The sequence below is a fragment of the Ixodes scapularis genome, unplaced genomic scaffold (genome assembly GCF_016920785.2).
Source record: "Ixodes scapularis isolate PalLabHiFi unplaced genomic scaffold, ASM1692078v2 PGA_scaffold0__279_contigs__length_252992795, whole genome shotgun sequence".
NCBI lineage: Eukaryota > Metazoa > Arthropoda > Arachnida > Ixodida > Ixodidae > Ixodes > Ixodes scapularis.
Window position 1 is genome coordinate 183,472,601 of NW_024609835.1, and position 23,938 is coordinate 183,496,538.

At 43.4% G+C, this 23,938-nt stretch overlaps 1 protein-coding gene across 1 annotated transcript in view; it reads right to left on the minus strand.

The window, feature by feature from the left end:
- Positions 1-2,546: 2,546 nt before the first annotated feature.
- The window catches only part of LOC120850563, a 95,388-nt gene continuing 73,996 nt past the window's right edge, over positions 2,547-23,938 (minus strand). Inside the window, exon 2 of the mRNA XM_042293665.1 lies at positions 2,547-3,100. Within this exon, the coding sequence (XP_042149599.1) occupies positions 2,547-3,100 (554 nt within the window). The remainder of the gene's footprint in view (positions 3,101-23,938) is intronic.

Genomic DNA, 23,938 nt, shown 5'->3' on the forward strand with positions numbered 1-23,938 from the left:
TAAAGTGATTCGTGAACGTACTGTTATCGATAAATACATCTGCCCAAAACCCCCTACTTTTCCTTCCCAGAGATTAGACCACTCGAAGAAAGTACGGGAAATAGCATGCCGCACATCTGTTTTTCAATCGTCAGTTTTCCCACGAACAATAAATCAGTAGAATAGACACCCCGAAACTGTGGTTTCGGCTGCGGATTAAACAATTAAATAAATAAATAAATTGATTGACTTTTAAGTCGTTACTTACACGAGAATGATCCATGACTAATATATTATTTCCACACTTTTGAAATATATTTTCGAAGCACTTCCTCTGTACATTTAAAGTGTTAAAATATGCTTCCCTAAATATGACTAAGAACGTAGATTAAATACCCCAAAATATGTACTCTTATTTTGAATGCAATTAATATACACTAATAGCGCATATACTTCAAGCATCCTCCCGAAATATATTCCGAACAAGAAGGGGCTTATATTATTGTATTTCTGGGCTATTTCAATCATTCTCACTTGCTTATAGTGCACTGCAAATATACTAAGTATATTTTTAATATGGTGTATTTCGCTAAGGGGAGTCCGAGTGCACGATACGTAGAGGCTCCGCACGCTTGAAATATATTTTTGAGGCACTTCCTATGTACATTTAAAGTGTTCGATATATGCATTCCTAAATAATACTAACAACAACGTTTAATAACTTTAAAAGTATGTACTACTATCTTGGGTGCAATTAATATACACTAATAGCGCATATGCTTCAAGCATCCTCCCAATATATATTCCGAATAAGAGGGGTCTCATATTATTATTATTCTTTCGGCGCATTTCGATCACTCTCACTTGCTTATAGTGCACTAAAAATGCAGTATAAGCAAGTGCACTGTTTTTCGGTAAGAGGGGTGAGAAAGACCAGGTATTTAACTCCTTGGCAGTTATTTTGTTTGTTGACTACAATCACGTACGCAATATTTTCCGGTGACAGAGAGAGACCGGCTCCTTCCATAAAGTCCTCGATCACGTGGAAGCATGTTGGGAGTGTGTCTTCATGCTGGCGGATCGAGTTCTCTTTTGGACCAGATATGTTTTTGTTGTGCCTGGTAGGTTGTTTTTATTATTTTGTTACACAAATCCAAGCGCAAAGCTGCTCAAGAAAAAAAAAGACTGAACCTAAGATTCAGGTCTTTTTTTCTTGAAACACCTTAATTTCATGTCTTTTAAAACCTCTTTTTTTTAAATGTCCTGACCTGCCTAGACTTTATCAAGTCTAAAGAACAGCAAAACCAGCTTCAAATCCTCGTTCTAAAAGGGAAGCTACGATCAATAAAACCCAATCCCTAAAATGCTTACGTCCGTCCTATTTGAAAGAGCTTAGATGTTCAATTTATAATCCGTCTACAGCGTTATACAGTATATTAAAAATAGTTCCGTAGAATGTCGGTAAAACAAGATTCCCAATATAACGTACCTTCGTAAGAACAGTGCCTCAGAGTTGAAAAACAGAATCTACAGTAATGAATTGGAGCTGTAGGCTTCCCGAGCAGACATTTTAAAAAGTCGGATGAAAATGACTTAATGGGAACACAAACACACACTAAAAAAGAAACCTCTTATACAAGTTTCCAAAGATGGCTTTCAATTGGCTGGAACGCTTAAGAACACACAAAAATTCCCGTGAGATTAGAGTATAAACCATTTCCTATAACAAATATAACAACCTAAACTTCTTAAGATCTCTTCAGCTAAAGTAAAAGTGAGTTCCGAGCCCTTTATTTACTTTTAAAAAATATTGTCTTTATACTGGAGCCACTGTTTCGAAGCGAAGTAAAAAACAAAAGTAGTCAAGTGTTTTTCTCAAATTTGTTTTTAGACTATTTTGTCAGGATCGGCAAAGAGCGTCAGTATCTTGAAGTTCTAACAAAATTTGAAGATTTTGTCAAACGTTTTTTTTTATTCCGAATGCCGATTATTATGGTGGTGTCCTAAAGATGATAATTTTGTAAAGTTACGTCGCCTGGGGGCTGACGTTTCTTTGTAAAAACATTTCGCCGTGTCATGAGTATTGCTACTCTTACCTCAATAGTTCAATAGTTCAATAGTTCTTTATTGCACTCGAGGGAGTTCACACCAGGCGTGCAGGCGACAAGGAAAGGCAGGGAGCCCATGCACAGTGTGTGCCCTTCCCACCCACCTGGAGGCGAATGGTAGATACAGTATATACAACATATACATACACATATATACACATACATACACACACATATACATGTATATATATTAAAAGGGGAAGGGAGGGTTGCACAGATTTAGAGGGAAAATCCGCCAGACAAGAACGCCCAGCACCGACAGCTCCCCGCCAACGAATATCGGCCAGCACAAGCGCAGACCGGACACGAGTGCCGCATCATCACGCCGGGTGGACACGAGCCCCAGCCTAACACCGACACAACACCCACATCCGATCAGCAGCCCACGCCAACCAACACCCAACAACGAGAAAAAAAAAACTATCAGCACTAAAGCGCTCCCAGCCAACGGGAGAGAGGTCACAGGTGCCAGCCATCTTGCCGGGATATCAATTGACAAAGTTCTTTTATAGAGTCCCTGTCCTTAGGAATCACTGCGGTCAGCTCCGGGGGTAGGGCCAACCAGAGTTCAGCGGCTCGTAGGAGACATGTTCTCCTGTGGCGGAGAGTGCGCGCCAGCACCGGCTGCAGACGACCGCTACGCCTGTTGAGACGTGGTATGTTGGGGCAGTCCATGTCGTCCGCACTCATTCCACGACAAAACAGCCGGATGGAGGCAACGTCTCTTCGATGTTGTAGCGACCGCCAGTTAGCGTTGCGGAGGAGAGAGTCGGTGCTAACATCACGGTAACTGAGGAGGCTACTTCTGGGGGTACTGCGGCGGTAGAACGTAAAAGCAGCCCTTCTTTGAATGCTTGCTAGGGCATTTTGACGTGACTGCTGCAGTGGGCCCCAGATGGCCCAGCAAAACTCCAGCTGGGGCAAGACGAGGGCAGTGTAGAGGTTTCTGAATGCCTCTGGTGGAAGGTCGCGAGAGAGATGGGTAACGAAGCCCAGTGTCCGCCTGTAGTGCTCTGTTAGAGACAACTAGATTTGCCTTCAGTTTCTACTTATCAGGAAAGTTTTGTGCAGGATTGAATGGCAATAACAAAATATATTGGCAATTAAAAGTGGCTTATTTGGGTGAGTGTTCAATTGAAGAAAACGCTTCGTTGACCTGCCGGCTCGGTACCTGCCGTAAACCGCACTGCACACAAACAATAACATTCAGCGAGTTAAAAAAAAAGTTATCTAACTGAAAATAAAATAAACATAAACTACGCATTGCCGAACCTTCAGGTTCCGTTCAAACGCAGTGCTAGCGGTTCCCATATGCAACTGATTAAAAAGTTAGTTACATGATTCACTCTTCCAAAATTTTAGATATTGGGAAATTACTTATAACAGACAGACATTAAAGCCTGCCAATAGACCAAATAGATGAACAAAAATTGGCGTCTACTGTTAAATAAACAAAAACCTTTTATTTTTTGTTCAGAATGTCCGAAACTGACTTATAAGTTACAAATTAAATACAGGTAAATGCCGAATTTTTAGCTAAGACGACGGTCAGTGAAGTGATGCATACTATCCCTGCTTCAAGGGCGTTTCGTAGTCTTTGAGCGGAAAACATTGATAAAATCGGCAAATTGGCTCGTAATTTTAAGTCTTCCCATGCACCCCCCAAGTTATTAAAAATCTACGTCATTTATTGTTTCTTTGGTATTTAGGGCAATTCAAAAATGCTTAGTGCTTGACAACTCAATGTCAGTAGAGAGGTGAATATATTTTTTTTAAATTTTACTCCGCCCTGTAGCTTTGAAAGGGTAACTGCAAAGAAAAACAAGTGCTTTTTTTAAACAACGTGATTGGGATAAGCATGTCACAAAACAAATGTTCTGTGAAAAAAATATTTTTTTAGGAATATTTACGACACAGGACGTAATTTAGTCGGAGTCAGAACATCTCCACATTTGAAACTCCCGCTCTTTCGACCGCCGCGGAGCAGAACTACGCCACGATCCTCACTCTTGCATTTGCTATTTTTTGTTGACTTCGCTGCTGAGTTGAACGACGCAGCGTCTCGACTTCCGGTAAGATCTGGCAACAACGCACGCTAAACATGGCGCCGGTATTGTTTTGGTTTGACGGTGTACGAGAAGCTGCGGGGTTTGCGAGCACACAGCAAAGACGTGACCGGAGAAGTGCCCCTGTGATGTTGCCAGAAGACGCAAAGTATCATTCGTAGTCGTCATGGCGGCTTTGAAAGCGAAGAGAGTCACAGGGTCCACGAGTGTGCAACCACAAGCCAACGTTCACGACAGAGCTGCGTTGACTTCGGCGATCTTGTTCTGTTTGGTACAACACGGCGATCCGACAAAGAACTGAAACGTTCGTTGTGTGTGTGGTGCAGTGCTTTGAAGTAGGCACCCAACACGGAGCTGAAATTGGCTGTTGTGGGGTTGAGGTTAAACGGGTTCAGTCCCGTCGTTGTCAGCTGATCCAGTCAAACTGGTCCAGAAGGACGCGGCGAGTGTTTTTAAAAGTAAATCTCCCTTTGTTCCGTTTCAAAATATGGAAGATTCCCGACGCATACCGTGAGTAAAAAGCTGCGGACGTTTTCAAAAAAATACGTCGTTTTAATTGAACAATGAACTTTGAATTGTTGTCCTAAATCTGCCGTTTTTATGCTTCGTGTGGACTGCGTTTCACAGCGACATGTTACGCTCATCGTGCGGTGTGAATAACTTTGGTCAAGATTTCCTACCTGCCCAATGATTTATGAACTCAGACCATTTTCCTACGTAGTGAACATAGTGCTCTTTTTTTTATTTTGAGAAGAGGCGTTGTGCATTTATTACGGTACAATCACTTGAAAGTTCACAAATTGGGGAGGGCGAGCAAGCTTTCCGAACTTTGCCTCCTTGCCCCCCTGGCACTGCCCGTAGTTTCAAGTTTCAGTACACATACCTACTAGCAGGTACAAACTGCTCTAAAGCAGGTAATAGACTGGGAAGTCGGGACGGTGCGTACTCCGTGTTTCGCGCTTTTCTCAAGGTAACAGGGGAAGTGCTTTTGCAAGGTATGCGGAATATGCAACCGATTTCGTTATGCCCGTCGTTTGCGTCTCTCCAGCAAAACGAATACGATAATCAACAAAGCCGCAATCAAATGCCAAGATTTACGATAACACTACATATTCATTCAAACAATTTACGTAAGATGGTTCTAAAGCCGAGAAAAAAAATCTTTCGGCTAACGCAGAATTCGGACGTTCGAGGGCTTCTGCGGACAGCTATTACGTAATCACCTGGCTGTGCCAGGTTCTTTACGTAACAGCTGTGTCTGGTCGCGGACGTTCGATGCCCTCGGGGCACCCGGTGTGAATTTCGACGGCCTCTGGAGCGATATGACAAGAACGTAACTGGAAACGGTTGTCGCTACGCGAACGCTTGATTGCCTCCAGCCAAATAGCATTCCTTTCGGGGCAACATGGCTGCTGGAAGGGCTATCGGGATCACTCATCTGACATCTCCGAAACGTCAGCATTTGCACGCACAAGCGCAAAAAAAAAACTACAAAAAAATAAATAAAAACACACTAAGCAAGCTAAGAGGAAAACGAAAGAACCGCGTTATGAAAGCAAAAACCCCGCATTACTTTCTATCCCTAACACCTGCGACACCTGCTAAACACACACTATTTCACTTCGAGAAGTCTCACTGAAGCACCTGGGTCAGCACGAAACCATGATCACTTCGGCGAAAGGATTAGTCGAGGTAGGCGAGACAGGCGGTAGCGGACACTTCGGCGGCCATGAAAGAATGGCGGAGTTTTTGCTTGTCATGGGTATGAATCCAAACGGAAGTGCCCGTCTTGTAAACCTTTCGTAATGAATAATAACTCTCATCACATGGGTTGTTCTTTAACCGTAAATATATGCCACTGAAAAGGAAATTGCAGCATATAACAAAGGTTTAACAACAAAGATCTAAGCTGTCAATCAAACTCTTAGCCAATGAGAAGTATTGCTGCCGATTGGGATTCAACGTCACGGAATTCCAACTTCGTGGCGCGCGATTTAAAACGGGCGAAATAGACGCAAACTCAAATCAGTCTCACGCAATAAATATTGATGTAAAAAATGTTTTTTTTTTTTTTCACGCGGAAAAAATGTTTTTTGACATGCTTGTCCCAGATAGGCTGCTAAAAAAAAAAAAAAAAGAAACATTTTTTTTTGCAGTCACCCTTAAAGTATGACTGTGCGCCGTACACAGAATTATATAAATTGACTTCAAAAACGGAACTTGCCCTTCATTGCTATTCGCTAACGCTCTAGGAATCTCAGAAACGGTGCTCTGCAAACCAAAAGCGGTATACATATAATGTCCTAGGCTAATAGTTAAACAGATCAATGAGTGTCTATTTAAGCGTTTGGTGGCTAATTGATGGATGAACCTCCCGACAAATCGACTACTGCACTAATCGCGATGATTTGTTTTTCAAGGGTGAATCGGGGGGGGGGGGGGGGGGGGGGGGAGTACAGTTGTGAGTTTGGCATTTTGGGGAGATAGATTTAATGCTTGCTTTGCTACACAATGATGGAGTTTACGAGGTAGCACTAGTTTCATCCACAGTAAGACATTATATCATTCCCATGATTATAATCTAGAGTGATTATCAGGTATAAAATATTAAAAAAAAATATTTCGTTTCTAAAATGGTTTTCTGTTTCTCTGTGCGATACAACGTCAAGTTTTAAATAAGGCTGCACACTCCGACATTGATGACAGAGGAGAAAATAGTAAAACACAAAACAAATTTGTGTCTTTGACGCTCCTTATATATTATTCCTGAATATCAATTCAGCCGACAAATAGACTAATTAATTAATTAAAGTGTTCGGTATTAATCCAGATAAATGTGTAATCGACGCCCAACCCAGACATGACCCCTCTTAACCGAGTGTTTAATAGATCAAAAGTCACCACTTAACCAGCTAAAAAGGTTTATTTCGGTCGCAGCCCCGAAGTCCTCTTTATTATTTTTTAATTTATTTGTTATCTGAGTTACTTGATCTCACGAAACCTTCCGTTTTCTTCTTGTGCCCACCACGAGAAGGGAGTTGAAGCTCAATCGGCATTTCCCATTTCATTTATTCCGATTAAGAGCGGTCCAACGAACTATGTTTTTTTTTTCTACATTTCTAACTAAAGTCGAAGAACTCAATTAATCTTTAAATTATCCTGTCTTGCAGCCGTGACGCTCCATGATTAATTTTTGCCCCTCCCTGCAAGCATGAAGATTCAGCCTTTCTAATGGGGTTTATTAGAAAGGTATCTTATTTTTCAAGAGCTGCTTTTTATAATATTTATTGGTGTAATACTCGTGGGATGTGATAGACAGTGATAACTCTATGTGTGAAAAAACAAATCCTCAAAAATGAGGTTAATTGCAATGTGTAGCACTGTTGACGGCCGGAAACAGCACATTGATTGTTCGTGCCTTTTCGAAGTTGGCGCGCAAAGACGCCCGATGTACGTACGTTCGGACTTCGTACACTTCATCTTGATGAAGTTTATTAAGGACAAAGAACTCAATCCTTTCTTTAGTAGGATGCACCAATGAAACTCTTCACTTTCAATATTGGAATTGAAGTAGCTACATACCCAATAATATTGTCAAGAATGACGAAGTGATGACACAAAGAATAAGGAAACTGAAACGTTTAATTTGGCGAACTTGAGTCTAAACCAATATAAAAAGAGGCTAACGTCGGCGAAGGTCGACTGCGGCGTAACAGCAATGTCGAGCACTGGGGCGAGACTGACTTCGTCTTACCACGCCGATGCTCTTATGTAATCGCGTGGGCAATTGGAACAATCGGCGTAGATGGTTCGGTGCGTAGAAGATTCGCACCTCGAATAAAAAAAAAACCGCGACATTTACAGAAACAACCAAATGGTGCATTCGCGTGCAGGCATCGAACCTCGGCCCTTTGCGTGAGAACCGAGCAAGGTATTCATTCGTCCACGGGCGTGCTCGTTGAAGATGCGGGTGGCAGTATAACGTAATGCGCAATAAGCGAAATGTAAGATAGACTACGGGGACACGCGAGTGTCTCGCGTGCTCACCGAATCTAAAACCGCCCGAAGCTTCCCGTAGCCTTGATGCCTATCAAATAATAACGCACGGAGTAGCACGCACGACGCAGTCTGGGCTCCCCGGGTGTATCAATATACTCAAGAGAACTTTTGCTACTTACCTTTACTCAAACATTTCTCGCTCTTTTTGTATCGCTGTATTTTTAAAGAAAAAGAAAAGAAAACTGAAGAAATAATAAAAGAAAACACTAAAGACAGATGATTGGTGGGTTCGAAAACCGTTGATAAGCGACTGATGCTTGCCGACATGCTCCGAGTTGTAGCAGTGGTAGCTGCCCGCTGTGTCTGGAATTCTTGATGTCTGAAGCATTCAATTTTTTTACCATACCAGCAATCATCTCCTCAGCAACTGTACGTTACACTAGAAACGAAATGCATCTGGGAAGGGAGCCTGGTAAAAGTTGTTTGACAGTAGTTTTGCGCTTTCATAAGGCCTGCCAAGAGGATGTGTAATTACAATGTATCTTCAATTATAGATATCCATATAGATATGCATATGTATATACATATACAAGGTGCTTCCTAAAACGCGGACGAAATTGCTACTGTGAAAAGTTCGCAATGCACAAAAAAACAGTTGATGCCGTAGTAATTTGTGTCAAACGGCGCATTCAGGAAATTATTAGCTTTTAGTATAATTAGGAACTGAATTAATTTTGAGTAATTAAATTGTTTATTATTGCTTTTAAACGCATCTATTGGAGTTGAATCTTGACTCGTTTCTGGGTTTCGGTTTCTTATCGAGCACATCTCCGCATGAGCAATCCCGCTCCCTGTGGCCAAACAGCACAACGTAGTGTACGTGCGCCGCAACGCATCGCACGTAGAAGAGACTAGAGAAGAACGCGTCCGGACTGTCACACGAGGTTGACTTTTTTTACTCCGATGCCAGTGTCAAGAAGCACATTTACGTCCGATGCGTGGCGGCGCACGCACGTTGTGCGCTTTAGGCACGGACACCGTAAAATTCGCAGAAATTCGTTCCCATAAAAAACCGAAACCTGAAAACGCGTCCAAGTTTATCTTTTTTTTTTCGGTGAGTCGTAGAATGTTGCGCGTGCTTATATCATTGTAATGTCGGTGGATTTAGTGGTTATCAATGCTGCCTACCTAGGTTCTAATTAAAACCATGCCTTTAAAATCATAAATAAAGATTAATTAGCCAAATATACTGAACGATAATAATTTTTTTTTAATGTCCCTTTGGCACAAACCTATACTGATTTATCACCAAATGTGCCTAAAATTTTTGTTCGAATGCATCGAAAATAGTATGAAAAATAAGGCAGGAAAATAGGTGGAATATACACCCGAAAGAAGTTTTGATACTCTGACACTGCAGCGGGAAATGCCGCTCTTTCCTAAATTGGAACCATGTAGACCTTAGTTTTTATTTGATCCGGTTTCGTTCTTTATTTCAAACGCCAGAAAGCAATAGGCTTGGCCAGTGCTCACGTTTGCATCAAACGTTTCTAGGCTTCGTAATGGCATCATTTAGAGACGTCTTTTGCGGGCCCCCGGAAGCAACTTATGTAAACGATGTCAAAGAGGTTGAGCGGAAATAGGGCAGGCTTCATTTTCTTGCGTGTGTACATTCATGGAGAGCAGCGCAGGAGCTACAGAACAACTTACCAACCAAACAATGTTGTGTTTTTTTTTTTGTTCTGAAATTGATATAAAGGTACGTGTTTCATTCTGAGCATATTTGGCAACGATTGGTTTTTTAGAGGCAACTTTTTAAAATTCTGTATAACGTTGACTAACCGCCTGCGTTCGGCTCTTTTTTTTTTCTATAGAGTGCATTCGCTTTCAACTTGTTTTCGAACCAGAATGCAGCCTCTTTGTAAGGTAATTCTCAAAATCTGAACGTATAAGCTGCCGAAAAAACAAACATTCCTTACAATAATTTTAATGAATTTTATTTGAACGTTTGTGGAGTCTACTCGTCGTATCTTTTAGAGTCTCAGTAGAAATGCAATTGAGTTTTGCAATGAATTCGTACGGAGTTTACGAAAACTACTGGCCACCGCGTTCCAATTGATGTTTCGACGTGCTACAGCATAAAGTTTCAAATATATTTCATATAAATATAATTTGAAAGTCTATTGACACCGTTTCAAATCTGTGTTGAAAAACAATTGATTTTTTTTTTGTAACGAGTCCCTAATGAGTTTACGAAAACTATTGACCACACCGTTTCAATTATTGTTTTGCCGTGCACCTCTTAAAAAATTCTAATATATTTCACAGGAATTTAATTTGATGGTCTAGATACACTGCTTTGAGTCGCTGTTGAATATCAAATGTTTTTTCTACCCGCTGCAACTGAGGTTTTGATGTGCCATCTCATTAGGTATAGTCCGACTCGCCGGAGTATACCTGATGAGATGGCACATCAAACCCTCAATTGCAGCGGATAGAAAAAAAAAAAAAGAAGATTTTTAACAGAGACTGAAAGCCGTGTATCTAGACTTTCAAATGAAATTCCTTTGAAATCATACTCCTAACATGGGTTTCTAGATAGAGAGCTCTAAGAGGGAAGACGGCAATAGGTTGCATGACATGTGGTCCGGATGTAACCGCTGTTTTGAGGGAAGGGGACAGTGAGTGCAAGTGTCACTTATATGTACGCCTATATATGCATGCAGGGTTCAGAAAATGCCTGCATAAAACCATGGGAAGGAGTAATGACCAGTTTACTAAAAATATGAACTTCGAGTATATGGTACACTGCCTTCATGTCCATGGGGGACCTCGTACTGCCTTCGTGTCCACGGGAGCACTGGTAACCGATAAAGAAAAAAGATGCACAGCTACAAATTGATCTGCTTATCTAAACTTCAATGTCCGAGCAAGGTATCCTGTTCAAACCGCAGCACTACCTCAGCGCTGAATCAGTATTACAAACCGGGAGGAGGCAACTCAGACCGCACGATACAAGCCATCGAAGTAGCGGTGACTAGCTGCCTTAATAGGGCTGAGATAGCGCTGTACAAAGTGTGTGATCCTTCCTTAAATGCGGAAAGTCTAATTTAAAAGGCCTACAGTTTTGCTCACCCAGGCACTTAATTTAAACAATACCTTGATAGTTTAATGAGTGGCACTAAGGGGGGATCGGTGGCCGAGTGGGCTAGCGCACACCAGCTCGGAGTACGTGGAGCGAAAGCTCGTGCTGCAAAACCCAGGATCCTGGGCTTAATCTCCACCCCTGCCCGTTTCGATCTAGGTGAGCATCGTGCCGGCGTGCGGTCGTGTATCACTACTGCGAGATGCACGTTAAAGGCCCCAGGCTAGCGGTTGTACTGCGCTGGCTAAATTGTTCATTTACAGCTGGGAGACTTGTCGCCCGTGGAGACAGACCAAATTCTAGGCTGTATAAACACACACACAACCCAATTCTTTTTAGTGGCACTAATAACGTTGTCAGGTGCACCATAGTGCAAAAGTATATTTTGCCCCCAAGTCTGTGAGAATCAATATCGCACTGTTTTTGCCATCACATTTCTGTCTTTTATTTTGGCTTTTGACAAGGCAAAGATAATCGAGCAGTTTATGTCTCTTATAAAGTTGACCAAATTTGAACATACTAGAAGCTATGACTTATAAGCATCTCGAATAATAATATGGCAATTCCTGCCAATTGGTTAATGATCGTAGACAAGCGCCAAAAAAAATCACATAGACAATAAGTGGACGTAAACACTGGCGCCAGTCTTTACGTCCACTTCTTGTCCCTGTGTTTTTTTTTTGTGTTTGTTCACTATCATGAAGAAGTATTTTTAATCACAACGGACAGGAAGGAAACAGTAACAAAGTTCTATGTGCATCGTAAAGCCACCCTTACAAAAATGAGCAATGAGTTTCAATTGAGCTTCTAATGTGTTTTTATAGAGTCAAATGAAACTCATAAGAAACTCATCATTAAATGAGTTTTATCACTAGCCACTCCATATCTATTCTTTTGAATTTATTCATTACAAATTCAAGTGAGGTTTATCGTTACCCTATCAATATCAATTCTTTTGAGTTTACTCATTACAAATTTAAATTAGGTTTATCGTTACCCAATCAATAGCAGTTTTTTTGAGTTTACTGATTACACAATGAAATGAGTGTTATAAAAAAAATCAATAAATCTACTCCCTACTGCATTGCACCCGAAACAAATAGCGTGTCGGTGCTAGTTCTGATATACAGATTTATTTCCTGTGCTTAAAATAAGAACTGTATTCACCCTCTTTTACTCCTAAAGGCTTATTCACTCGATGTATCTCTTCAAGGCGCCACAGTTTAGCGAAACCAAGATTTTGCGAAATCGGCCTATTCACACGTGGAGTTTGACGCGCGAAACCTGTGACGTATTGACTCACGAGAATTTCGCCAAACCTTGCCATCTGCACCGGGAATAAGAAGCGTTTCGCATCAAAATGATAGGAAGTACGCGCAGTGTGAAGGGACAGCCTGTTTTATTAATGCCACTCAATGAATTTCGTCAGATTCGGCTCACTGGGTTTATTAGTCTTGCCAAACCCGGGAAAAACCGCGAGATGATCTCGAAGCATTTCGGACATTTTTACACCGCTCATAAAGAACGTTATCCCCAGTCATCATGTTTATATGCGGTGCTTGCACCCGCCGCGACTGTTGACGAATCTGCACCGCGACCCCAATCCGTACTGCAGGCGCCGTTCACACACCTGCAACCGAGTAGGACCAAGACTCGTCGCCCGTACGCACCGCTTCTCCGCTTGTCGCATAGGGTGCTTGTCGCTCGCCATGTTTGTTTGTTTTCTTTCGGCAAAGCTCGGATACGGGATAGGCCAAAAATCAGACTCCTCCAAAAGCTCGCTGCTCCTCGAAGGTCAGACGTCATAGCGAAGTCGAGCGGCCATTGGCAGCGTCCGCGTTTCTCCTTCGGGTGATTGACGGGCGTCGGTGAGGTTTCAGCGAAAAATTGCTGCAGAAGCGAGAAACACGCGCCACTTTTTTCGGAGGCGCGCCACTTTTTCGGTCGAGTTCAGACGGGGAATCTGTTTCCCGAAACTTAGTTTTGCGACACGATGCATCGTGTGAATCGCCAACACGATGCATCATGTGAACAGACCTATTTACGGCGCCCCTTTACCGCGATTTGGTCAGTTTCGGCTTCAGTATTGTAACTTTTACTGGTTTCGGTTTCATATTTTAATGATCGCGTCTTCGACGCCCCATCGGTAGCAACACCAGTTCTTTGTTTGTTTTTTTCTTTTTCCGCCATGGTTTCGCAAGTTTTCCGACCGTTGGGTATGTCGCGGGATGGAAATGCCTTTAGACATGGAAATGTGCTAATTTGTTCAAGTTTATCTATCTGTGAAGTTTTCTCTTGTGATGATTATGTTCAAGAAGAGCGCGGAAGACCCACGACGCGACAGAACGAGCAACTCAACGCAGTTGGTAAGCATACTTCTTTGTTTGCATTGTACGCGTTGAACGAGAAGTGAACATTATGGAGTTTTAGAGTAATCTCGTGGCTTCTGTGCATGCGCAGACCCAAAACAAGCTTCGGACTCGAGCTTTGGGGCCCGTTATTTCTCGATAATAGCGTGGGTACCGCAAAAGGCGGCGCCCACATCTCCGTTGATCGCGTTTTCGACGCCGTCGCCCGCTCGGGAACTGCGTGAGTCACACTTGGTGCCCGCGGTCGGTATGGTCGAAGCGTTTTCAAAACGCCACAGATCGCTGGAATCACAGCTCAGAGCTATCGAGGCGCAAAGCTATCGAGGCGCGTGTACTTACGATCGTGGCAGACATTTAAGCATGCCTGGGTAGTGGATTGTCTGGGCTTCGTAAGTACAACCAGAGTCCTTCAATGCTCTGGTACAACAGAGCAGCTTGGCAGTGACAAAAACAAAACATGCGGCATTGAGTATAAAAGAACTATAAAAATGTTACTCTGGACAAAAAGCTTGTTTAATTTTCAAGATTAAACGTTCTAATTTCCAAATAAAAGCTGTCGCGACATCTTGGTGGCGTTTTAAGCGCGAGATGCTTGCGTTTTGGGGGGTCCCCGGCAGAGAAACGCTATTCTAAAACTCTTCGCCGCAATCCTCGCTATTTTGCCGTCCGTAACGCGCTCTAAAGTAGCGGCCGATATTCTAAAACTCCCTATTTTCTCGGCACACGTTTTCTCGTTAAGCTAGAATTTCGTTTCTTCTTTTTTTAACTAGTTGGGTTTGCTTTATTTGTCCTAATGTTTGGATCTATGTGTAGCGTAATGAAAAGTTGCCACTCATTCTGTCTATGGTCCAAGAAATTGTAGCTTATGTTAACAGAGCACTTATTGAATTCCTAATGCTATTTTCAGTCCGTTGCTTTAGAAAATGTCTTATTGGTTTAGCAGTGTACTGATGTCGTTCAACTATAAATTGATTACATTGATAATACTTCATTACATTTCAGAAGTTAGACTTCCTTGGAATTTACTTCATGCAGAGCCAATATTCCTTTCCAGTCAAAATGGTTGAAGAGGATATCCATCTTTTGTTTTGAAGTTATGGAAGTGGACTGGATTGTACTGTTAGGACAAACTTTGGTCCCCTGGCTTTCTAGAATTGAACTGGGTTTACATTTGTCGGTTAGATTGATAAAGCAGTTCTTCCTTTCGCCTTTTTTTTTCTCTTTCATTTTGCAATTGTGATGTGATAAAGCCGAGGGCGGCAGTTATTCCTAAATGAAGCAGCAGCAGTGTGTTCCCAGCTTGCGTCACTTCGATTCATTTCAAGGCATGCCACAAAATGAATGCCTTTATTCATACACCGTTGGACTTGAGACTGACTTCAAAATGCAGTTTGACACAGTGTTTAAGTGGTATGGGACGTGTGTTGAATGACCTATGCGGTTGTCACAGGTTCGTGGTTGGTCAACCCGAAACGCTCCATGTTCCACTTCCTTCTTCTTTTCTTCCCCTTCCCATTGGTTTGAAGCTCGGCCGGCATTATACTCTGTTTCATACTTAGCGTGCAACGCTGTCAAAGCTACTGGCGCGGGTGCGTGGCTTCATCTACGGTTTTGCTTGCGCGAGAATGCGTGCAAATGATCAACGAGATCAAGCCCTACGCTCGTGCCAGTAGCTTTGACAGCGTTGCACCCTAAGTATGAAAGGGAGTATAGTCTCATCCGAGCTCATGCCTTTGGCGCTCAGGTAAACATGTGCAAGAATTGCAATTGACCCTTCCCCAAACCACCTTAAACAGAACAAAATGACAAAAAAGACAGATTTCGTGACAGCGGTGTTTGAGAGAAACTGCAGACGTTTAATTACCCTGTCTGAAACTTTGCAAACATTTCAGTGTGGTTGCAGCTGTGAAGGTGAGGTGGATCCCATATGAAAACTGGACCCTGAAGCGACGCCTTCAGGATGCCGAAAATAATTATGGTAAGTTAGAAATTATCCCACTAGTATACTTCCTAAATACTTGGGCCGGGTGTCGATTAAAAATTTTAACCCAGTTAATTTGTCACAAATTTTCAGGCATAATATCTTGAAAAGAATGAAACTGCAGATGTTCCAAAGTGGCTGAGGTAAAGCAGCCTTGCAGTGCACCAAGGTTTACACTGAACATACTTTTGTGTATTGTCCACAAAGTGTAGCTCTTGCATTGAAGTTTTATGAGTTAGTTTCTTCAATCTTTGAACTTTCAGTGTGCCAGCTGGGTAGTGTGTAATTGTTTTTTTCTTTTTATAGCGCAAGCAATATCTTCATCCTGGCGGCAGGAAGATTCGGCTAGCAGTTGACATGGTTGGACAACGGTGTGCATGCTTGCTTTCTCTGAAGCGGCCAATGAAGCGAAATAACAGCATGTGCGGATTGTCCATGCATTTAATTTTTGTTTGTTGTTTGTTTCAGACTACATTTGCTCCCAGTACAAAGGGGTGGCCCTCCAGGCTCTGACGACCAGCATGTCGTCTCTGCTGTGCTGTCGAGGGAAATTTAAAGGGTAAATATTGCAGCTGCAGTTTTTTCTATTCTGTCCCTGCTACACTTCCTGCAAATGTCTGTGCATACTTGGTCTTTTTGTTTTCATGGTACTGTAAACTTTTGTTATAGTTCGTTGCAATTATAGAATAGCACAAGCCCCTCCCACAATTCCCTTTGCTCGCCATGATTGGCGGTGTCCTCTTGGCTCTCCTCTCTAGTGTTTGCTTATTAAAAAGAGTGAAGGGCTTTGTGTGAGGGGCTTTGCTATTCTAGAGTGGCAACAAAGTATAGCATGACCTCAGTTAATTTAATCACTTCGAAGAGTCCTAGCGGGCACCCATACATTTTTATGGGAAGGACTCTGCGTCGTATTTTGAACCGAGAAAATGACCCTACAAACGGGAAAGCACGCGCCTTCTGTTACAAAATTAACCGAACCAAACTTTGTTTTCAAGATCAGACCGGAAAACGTCGACTCCTTTCTTATAAACGGCGAGTAACAGAAATCCTGTGATAGTCTCGCAATTAGACATGAGGAAGATACATAGAAAGGGGGGACGGACAACGTCCGTCCCCCCTTTCTATGTATCTTCCTCATGTCTATTTACAGTTACCAACACGCTCGTTTTGTACTTAGTCTCGCAACGTTGGGAAGCTAATGCTATGACCCCCATCTTGATTTCTTTAATGCTTGTTATGGCTGTTTTCACATCTGGTATTTTCACTGTTCTTTGGCCAAAAGTGAGTGGCAGGTCACCATAGGTTTCCAGAAGAAAGCGGTCGCATATGCAGAAATTTCTAGCAAGTTTGTAGCGCAGTGGCGCTTCGTCGCAACCGAGGAAAAACTATGGTATTGTTGGTGCAAAACATTAAGCCTCACGACTAGCAGCAACTTAATCGTGGATATACTGCACCGTACGGCGTTTATTTGAGCTCTACTCCACACAAACTATTAGAGGGGCACTTGGGTATCCCTACGTGGATTGAATGAGAAACCATTGCCATTCCCAACGAGATTTCCTTTTTTTCCCTCTATTGTTAGGAATGGCAATGCTTTCGCATTCAATCCACGTAGGGATACCTAAGTGCCCCTCTAATATTTGTTTTACATATCATCATACGGCATCACACATCACGGTACGTCATGTCGTCACGTGGAGTGTGATGTCATCGAACCGAGGACATATTTTTATGACCATCTTTTGGGCACATTAACGCCGATGCCGTCAAACATGATGGAAAAACAGCCGCAGATAAACGGGGACGAAGAACAGGTAAAGACATGCCATCTTTTGCTGTAATGGGACAAGCTTCTTTTTGAGGGGAGAGTAATGTCGCATTCCGAAGCAGCTGAGATAGCACAGCAGCTAGCATGCCCGGCTCTCACACAGCAGCACTGGGTTCAAATCTCAGCTGTGGAAGCACATTTTATTCTTTCTTTTATTCCTCTGTTAACGTTTGGTACAACTCGGATTTTCCGCTCCATGGACGTATAATGCTTTCGCATTAAAAAGGCACATCCAGTCAGGAATGTGCCTTTTTGTGTGGTAGAGTCGCACAGCTGCTCACCACTTTGAAAATCACTACTGAAGTACGAGAGGGCGCTAGTGATCACCAAATCAGGTTCACGCCATTCATTGGTGAAGGATCCTTTTGGGTGCACTGAAGATTTGTGTGGCATTTGCTTTCGTTGATTCATTGGCGCATCTCGCCGTTGATCGCAGTCCTGCACCTCGTTAGCTCTAACGGGCAGGATGGACAGCTCGGCAGACTCGTCGGCTGAATCCTCCGTGTGTAGTTTAGCATTGTCCTTAGGCTGCTTCAAGTAGGGATGCATGTTGACACTCACCCATTCGGAGCATGGCTTTATGATCCGCATAGAACCCTATTACCCTTTCCTTCGTGTCCGTTGTGATTAAAAATACTTCTTCAAGATAGTAAACAAACACAAAAAGTAAATAAAAATACACAGGGACAACAATTGCGGGCATAAAACACTGGCACCAGTGTTTACCACCACTTATTGTCCCAGTGTTTTTTGCGGCGCTTATCTACGATCATGGATCAATTGGCTCAAATTGCCATATTAATTCTGTGAGATGTTTATAAGTCTTAGCGTTCTATGTTCGGATATGGTAAACTTCATAAGCGGCAACATCTGCTGGCTTATCTTTGGTAGACCCTTTCAAAAGCCGAAATAAAAGAGTGCAATGCGGCGGCAAAAACAGTGAGCGATTGATTCTCGCAGACTCGGGGGCAAAATATACTATTGCATTATGGTGTCCCTGACAATGCTATTAGTGCCACTCATTAAACTATCAAGGTAGTGTGTAAGGCTGGTTCACACATACAGTGCAGCGCTAACTCAGTCCTGTTAAGGCAACGAGTCACTGCTACTTCCATGGCTTGTACTGTGTGTTCTGAGAGTCCTCCTTTCATAAAGGACTGATGTCCCAGTTTGTAATACTGATTCAGCGCTGAAATAGTGCTGCGCTGTGATGAGGATACCTTGCGCAGACATTGCAGTTTAGAGAAGCAGATCAACGTGTAACTGTGCATCTTTTTTCTTTATAGGTTACCAGTACAAGGTCTCCCATGGACACAAAGGCAGTACAAGGTCTCCCATGGACACGAAGGCAGTACAAGGTCTCCCATGGACACGAAGGCAGTACAAGGTCTCCCATGGACACGAAGACAGTACAAGGTCCCCCATGAACATGAAGGCAGTGTACCGTATACTCGAATTTTGCATTTTTAATGAACCAGTTATTACTCCTTCCCACGGTTTTATCCAGGCATTTTCCGAACCTTGCATGCGTATATAGGCATACATATAAGTGACACTTGCACTCACTTTCCCCTTCCCTCAAAACAACGGTTAGATCCGGACCACATGTTATGCAACCTATTGCCGTCTTCCCACTTAGAGCCGTCTATCCAGAAACCCATGCTAGGAGTATAATTTCTAATACATTTCATTTGAAAGTCTAGATACACTGCTTTGAGTCTATGTTGAAAATCAAATGTTATTTTCTACAGCGTTGCAATTCAGGCTTTGATGGGCCATCTCATTAGGTATATTCCGACTCGTCGGAATATACCTATTGAGATGGCACGTCAAAACCTCAAGTACAACGTGGTAGAAAAAAACATTTCATTTTCAACAGAGACTCAAAGTAGTGTATCTAGACTTTCAAATGAAATCTCTTAGAAATTCTTATGAGGTGGCACGGCAAAACCTTAATTGAAACGCGGTGGCCAATAGTTTTCGTAAACTCCTTAGGGACTCGTTACAAAAAATCAATACGCCTCGCAAGTGGGCTCATTTTCGTCTTCTGCGCATGAGAAAGAAAGTAGTGGTGACGTCAGAACGCCGAGCCCTGATTGGCTGATCGCGACCCCCTATCTGAGCGTCGTCTGCTCCTTTGCAACGTCGTCTGCTCGCAACGTCGTCTGCGTCTGTCTTACCGTTCCTGCGACTTTACAAGCGAGCTCGACTTCACCTTTCAGAGAGGGCAGACGAAATAACTCGAGCGGTACGTTGTTTTTGACGTCTGCTTTACGTCTGCTAGTCAAAGCGATGGCTGCTTTACCTTTCCTCCGTCTGTCGGAGATTCACCGTTTTTCACCGGCGAGTCACCGTTGCCTCGGGAAACAAGGAGATAACAAGAGTAAGAAATTGACTTCTTAATCTAAAATTGAGGTCAGCGATCAAAGTATAATACGGGAAGGGTTCACAACGGTCGCGCGGACATATTCCATTCAGCACGCCAGCCGGTCGTGGGCAGACGGTCGCCGAGTCGCGGAGTGCCTGCTAGGCCTAACTGCCGAAGCTCGCTTGGTCACGTTCGGTGGAATCGTGGCCATTGGAGCTTTTCCCGGGCGTTTGTGGATCCAGCGTTCTTGTTCGTCGTGGTCTGTTTCAAGTACGTTTTACTTTTTTCTTGCTGCTTGAAGTCGGGACGCGTGAGAAGCGCACGTAGAAAAACAAACGTCCGTGGGTCGTCGCGACCGCGACGCTGTCGGCCATGCGAGCTTCGGAGCTGTCGTAGGATTTCGTCGTAACCTGCGCAAAACTTACGAAAATTTTGTTTCGTGAATACGAATTTGTTCTTAAGTCATGTCTTACGCACATTTTTGGCGTAAGATCGTTTCGTGAATCTGGCCTTTGCACTTCCGAAAGTCGCAGGAAAGGTAGGACAGACGCAGACGACGTTGCGAGCAGACGACGTTGCAAAGGAGCAGACGACGCTCAGATAGGGGGGTCGCCATCAGCCAATCAGGGCTCGGCGTTCTGACGTCACCGCTACCCCCTGCGCAAGAAGCAGACGAACTTGCCCTCCGCATTGTTTTTCAACACAGGCTCGAAACGGTGTCAATAGACTTTCAAATTATATTCATATGAAATACATTGGAAACTTTATGCGGTAGCTTTGTCGAAACATCAATTGGAACGCGGTGGCCAATAGTTTTCGTAAACTCCTTACGGACTCGTTACAAAACTCGTTTGCATTTCTATTGCGACTCGAAAAGATATAATGAGCAGACTCCATAAACTGTCAAATGAAATTCATTAAAAATTTTTGTAAGGGCATGCTCCAAAAGGGTGTCAACTGCAGCTTTCACAATCGATGCAATGCACAAAGTTTGAAATATGGAAGAATTGAGACATCAAGGGCCTAATTCAAAAAGCAAACTTACGATAAAAAATTGCGTATGACAAAATCCGAGAAGAAATCCGTATTTACAAAAAATATTTGCCGCTACTTTTCTGAGACTTACAACGGAATATTACATCATCCAAAGTGTCTTACAAACTTCTAAGGGCAAATATGGCCGCACGTCACTTGGCTATTTCACCACGACCAGCAATGAAGTTAGAAGCGTGGGCAAGAGGCATGTGTTTTGCGCATTGTTCACATGAAACCCTACTTGAAGCAGCACAAGGAGCCGATGGACAACGCTAAATTACACATGGAGGATTCAGCCAACGAGTCTACCGAGATATCGATTCTGACGGTTAGAGCTAACGAGGTGCAGGACTGCGATAAACGGCGAGACGCGCCAATGAACCAATGAAAGAAAATACCCGCACAAATCTTCAGTGCACCCAATAGGGTCCTTCACCTATGAGTGGCGTGAACCTGGTTTGGTGATTACTACTGCCCCCTCGTAGTTCGGTTGTGATTTTCGAAGTGATGGGCAGCTGTGCGACTTACCACACGAAGAGGCACATTCCTCACTGAATGCGCCTTTTTAATGCGAAAGCATTATATGGGTCCATGGAGTGGGAAATCCGGCGTCCGGTGGCGATAACCGAGTGGTACTAAACGCCAACAGAAGAATGAAGGAAAGAATAAAATGTGCTTCCACGGCTGGCTTTCAAACCCAGTGCTGCTGTGCGAGATCCGGGCATGCTAGCCACTGTGCTACCTCAGCCGCTTCGGAATGCGGCATTACTCTCCCCTCAAAAAGAAGCTTGTCCCATTATGGCAAAAGATGCCGTCGGCGCTGATGTGCCCGAAAGATGGATATAAAGATATGGCCTCGGTTCGATGACGGCACACGTCACGTGACGTACCATGATGTGTGACGTCATATGATGCAATGTAAAAAAAATACAGGGGCACTTAGGTATCCGTACGTGGATTGGATGCGAAAGCATTGCCATTCCTAACAATAGAGGAAAAAAAGAAGAGGAAGTTTCATTAAGGATGGCAATGTTTTCGCATTCAATAGACATAGGGATACATAAGTGCCGCTGTAACCTTTTGTGCGGAGTAGAGCTCAAATAAACGCCATACGGGGCGGTATATCCACGATTAAGTTTCTGCTAGTCGTGAGGCTTACCGCCGAATTCAAAAACGTGACTTCAATTGAGGGGCCCCTCCACTTCCTCAAGAAAGGCGCGAGGGCCGGCACTGGCCATTCGCTACGACAGATCCGTTATCGCGATTGGCCAGCACCGGCCCTCGCGCCTTCCTCGAGGAAGTGGAGGGGCCCCTCATTTGGAGCGAGGTTTGTGAATTCGGCGGTTAATGTTTTGCCTCAACAATACCGTCGAGTTTTTCCTAGGTTGCGAGGAGCTGTCACTGCGCTCCGAACTTGCTAGAAATTTCCGCACACTCGACCGCTTTTTTCTGGTAGCCTATCGTGACCCGCCACTCACTTTTGGCCAAAGAACAGTGATAATATCAGATGTGACAACAGCCATAACAAGAATTAAAGAAATCAAAATGGGGGTCATAGCATTGGCTTCCCAACGTGGCGAGACTAGCACAGGATTTCTGTTACTCGCCGTTTATAAGACAGGAGTCAACTTTTTCCCGGTCTGACTTTGAAAACGAAGTATGGTCCGGTTCATTTTGTAGCAGACAGCCCGTGCTTTCCGGTTTGTGGGGTCATTTTCTCGGTTCAAAATATGATGCAGAGTCCTTCCCATAAAGATGCATGAGTGCCCGCTAGGAATCTTCGAAATGATTAAATTAACCGAGGTCTCGCTATACTCTGTTGCAACTCTAGAATAGCAGAAGTCCTTGCCACAAAGCCCTTCACTCTTTTTAATAAGCGAACACTAGAGAGGAGGAGAGCCGAGAGGACACCGCCAATCATTGCGAGCAGAGGGAATTTTCGGAGGGGCTTCTGGTATACTATAGTTGCAACGGACTAATAAATGTTTACAGTACCATGAAAACAAAAAGACGAAGTGCCCAGAGGAGTTCGCAAGTGTGGCAGGGACAGAATAGAAAAAACTGCAGCTGCAATATTTACCTTTTGTATTTCCCTCGACAGCAGAGCAGAGATGACAAGCTGGTGGTCAGCGCCTGGAGGGCCAGTCCCTTGTACTGGGAGCACACGCAGTCTGAAACAAACAACAACAACAAAAAAAAAACTAAATGCATGGACAATTCGCACATGCTGCTACTTCGCTTCATTGGCCGCTTGAGAGAAAGCAAGCATGCATACCGTTGTCCAACCATGTCAACCACTCGCCGAAACTTCCTGCCGCCAAGATTAAGATATTGTTTGCGCTACAAAAACACAAATACACACTACCCAGCTGGCAGGCTGAAAGTTCAAACACTGAAGAAACTAGCTCATAAAACTTCAATGTAAGAGCTGCACCTTGTGGACGCTGCACAAATGTATATTCAGTCTAAACCCTGGTGCACTGCAAGGCTGCTTTACCTCAGCCAGTTTGGAACATCTGCAGTTTCATTCTTTTCAAGATATTATGCCTGAAAATTAATGTGACAAATTAACTGGGTAAAATTTTTAATTGACACCAGGACCAAATATTTAGGAAGTGTGTTAGTGGGTCAATTTCTAACTTACCATAATTATTTCCGGCATCCTGAAGGCGTCGCTTCAGGGTTCAGTTTTCATTTTGGAGAGTTTCCACCTCACCCTCGCAGCTGCAGCCAGACTGAAATCTTTGTAAAGTTTCAGGCAGGATAATTAGAAGGCGGCAGTTTCCCTTGAACACCGCTGTCACAGATTTCGACTTCTTCGTCATTTTGTTCTGTTCAAAGGGCAACTCCGCTCAATTTTAAAATGTAAGGTTTATTTGCGATTCCATTTCCCACGGCACTACTAAACTGCTCTACGTCTTCGGATTCGCGAGATGTGAAATATTATTTGTGTAATCTTAAGTAAAACATCGGAAGATACCGAAACCGAAACCTCGGTTGCGTCAGGCAACATTGGTCTCGTCGTCAGAGTAAGAACCGGAAGGAGAATGGACATATGAA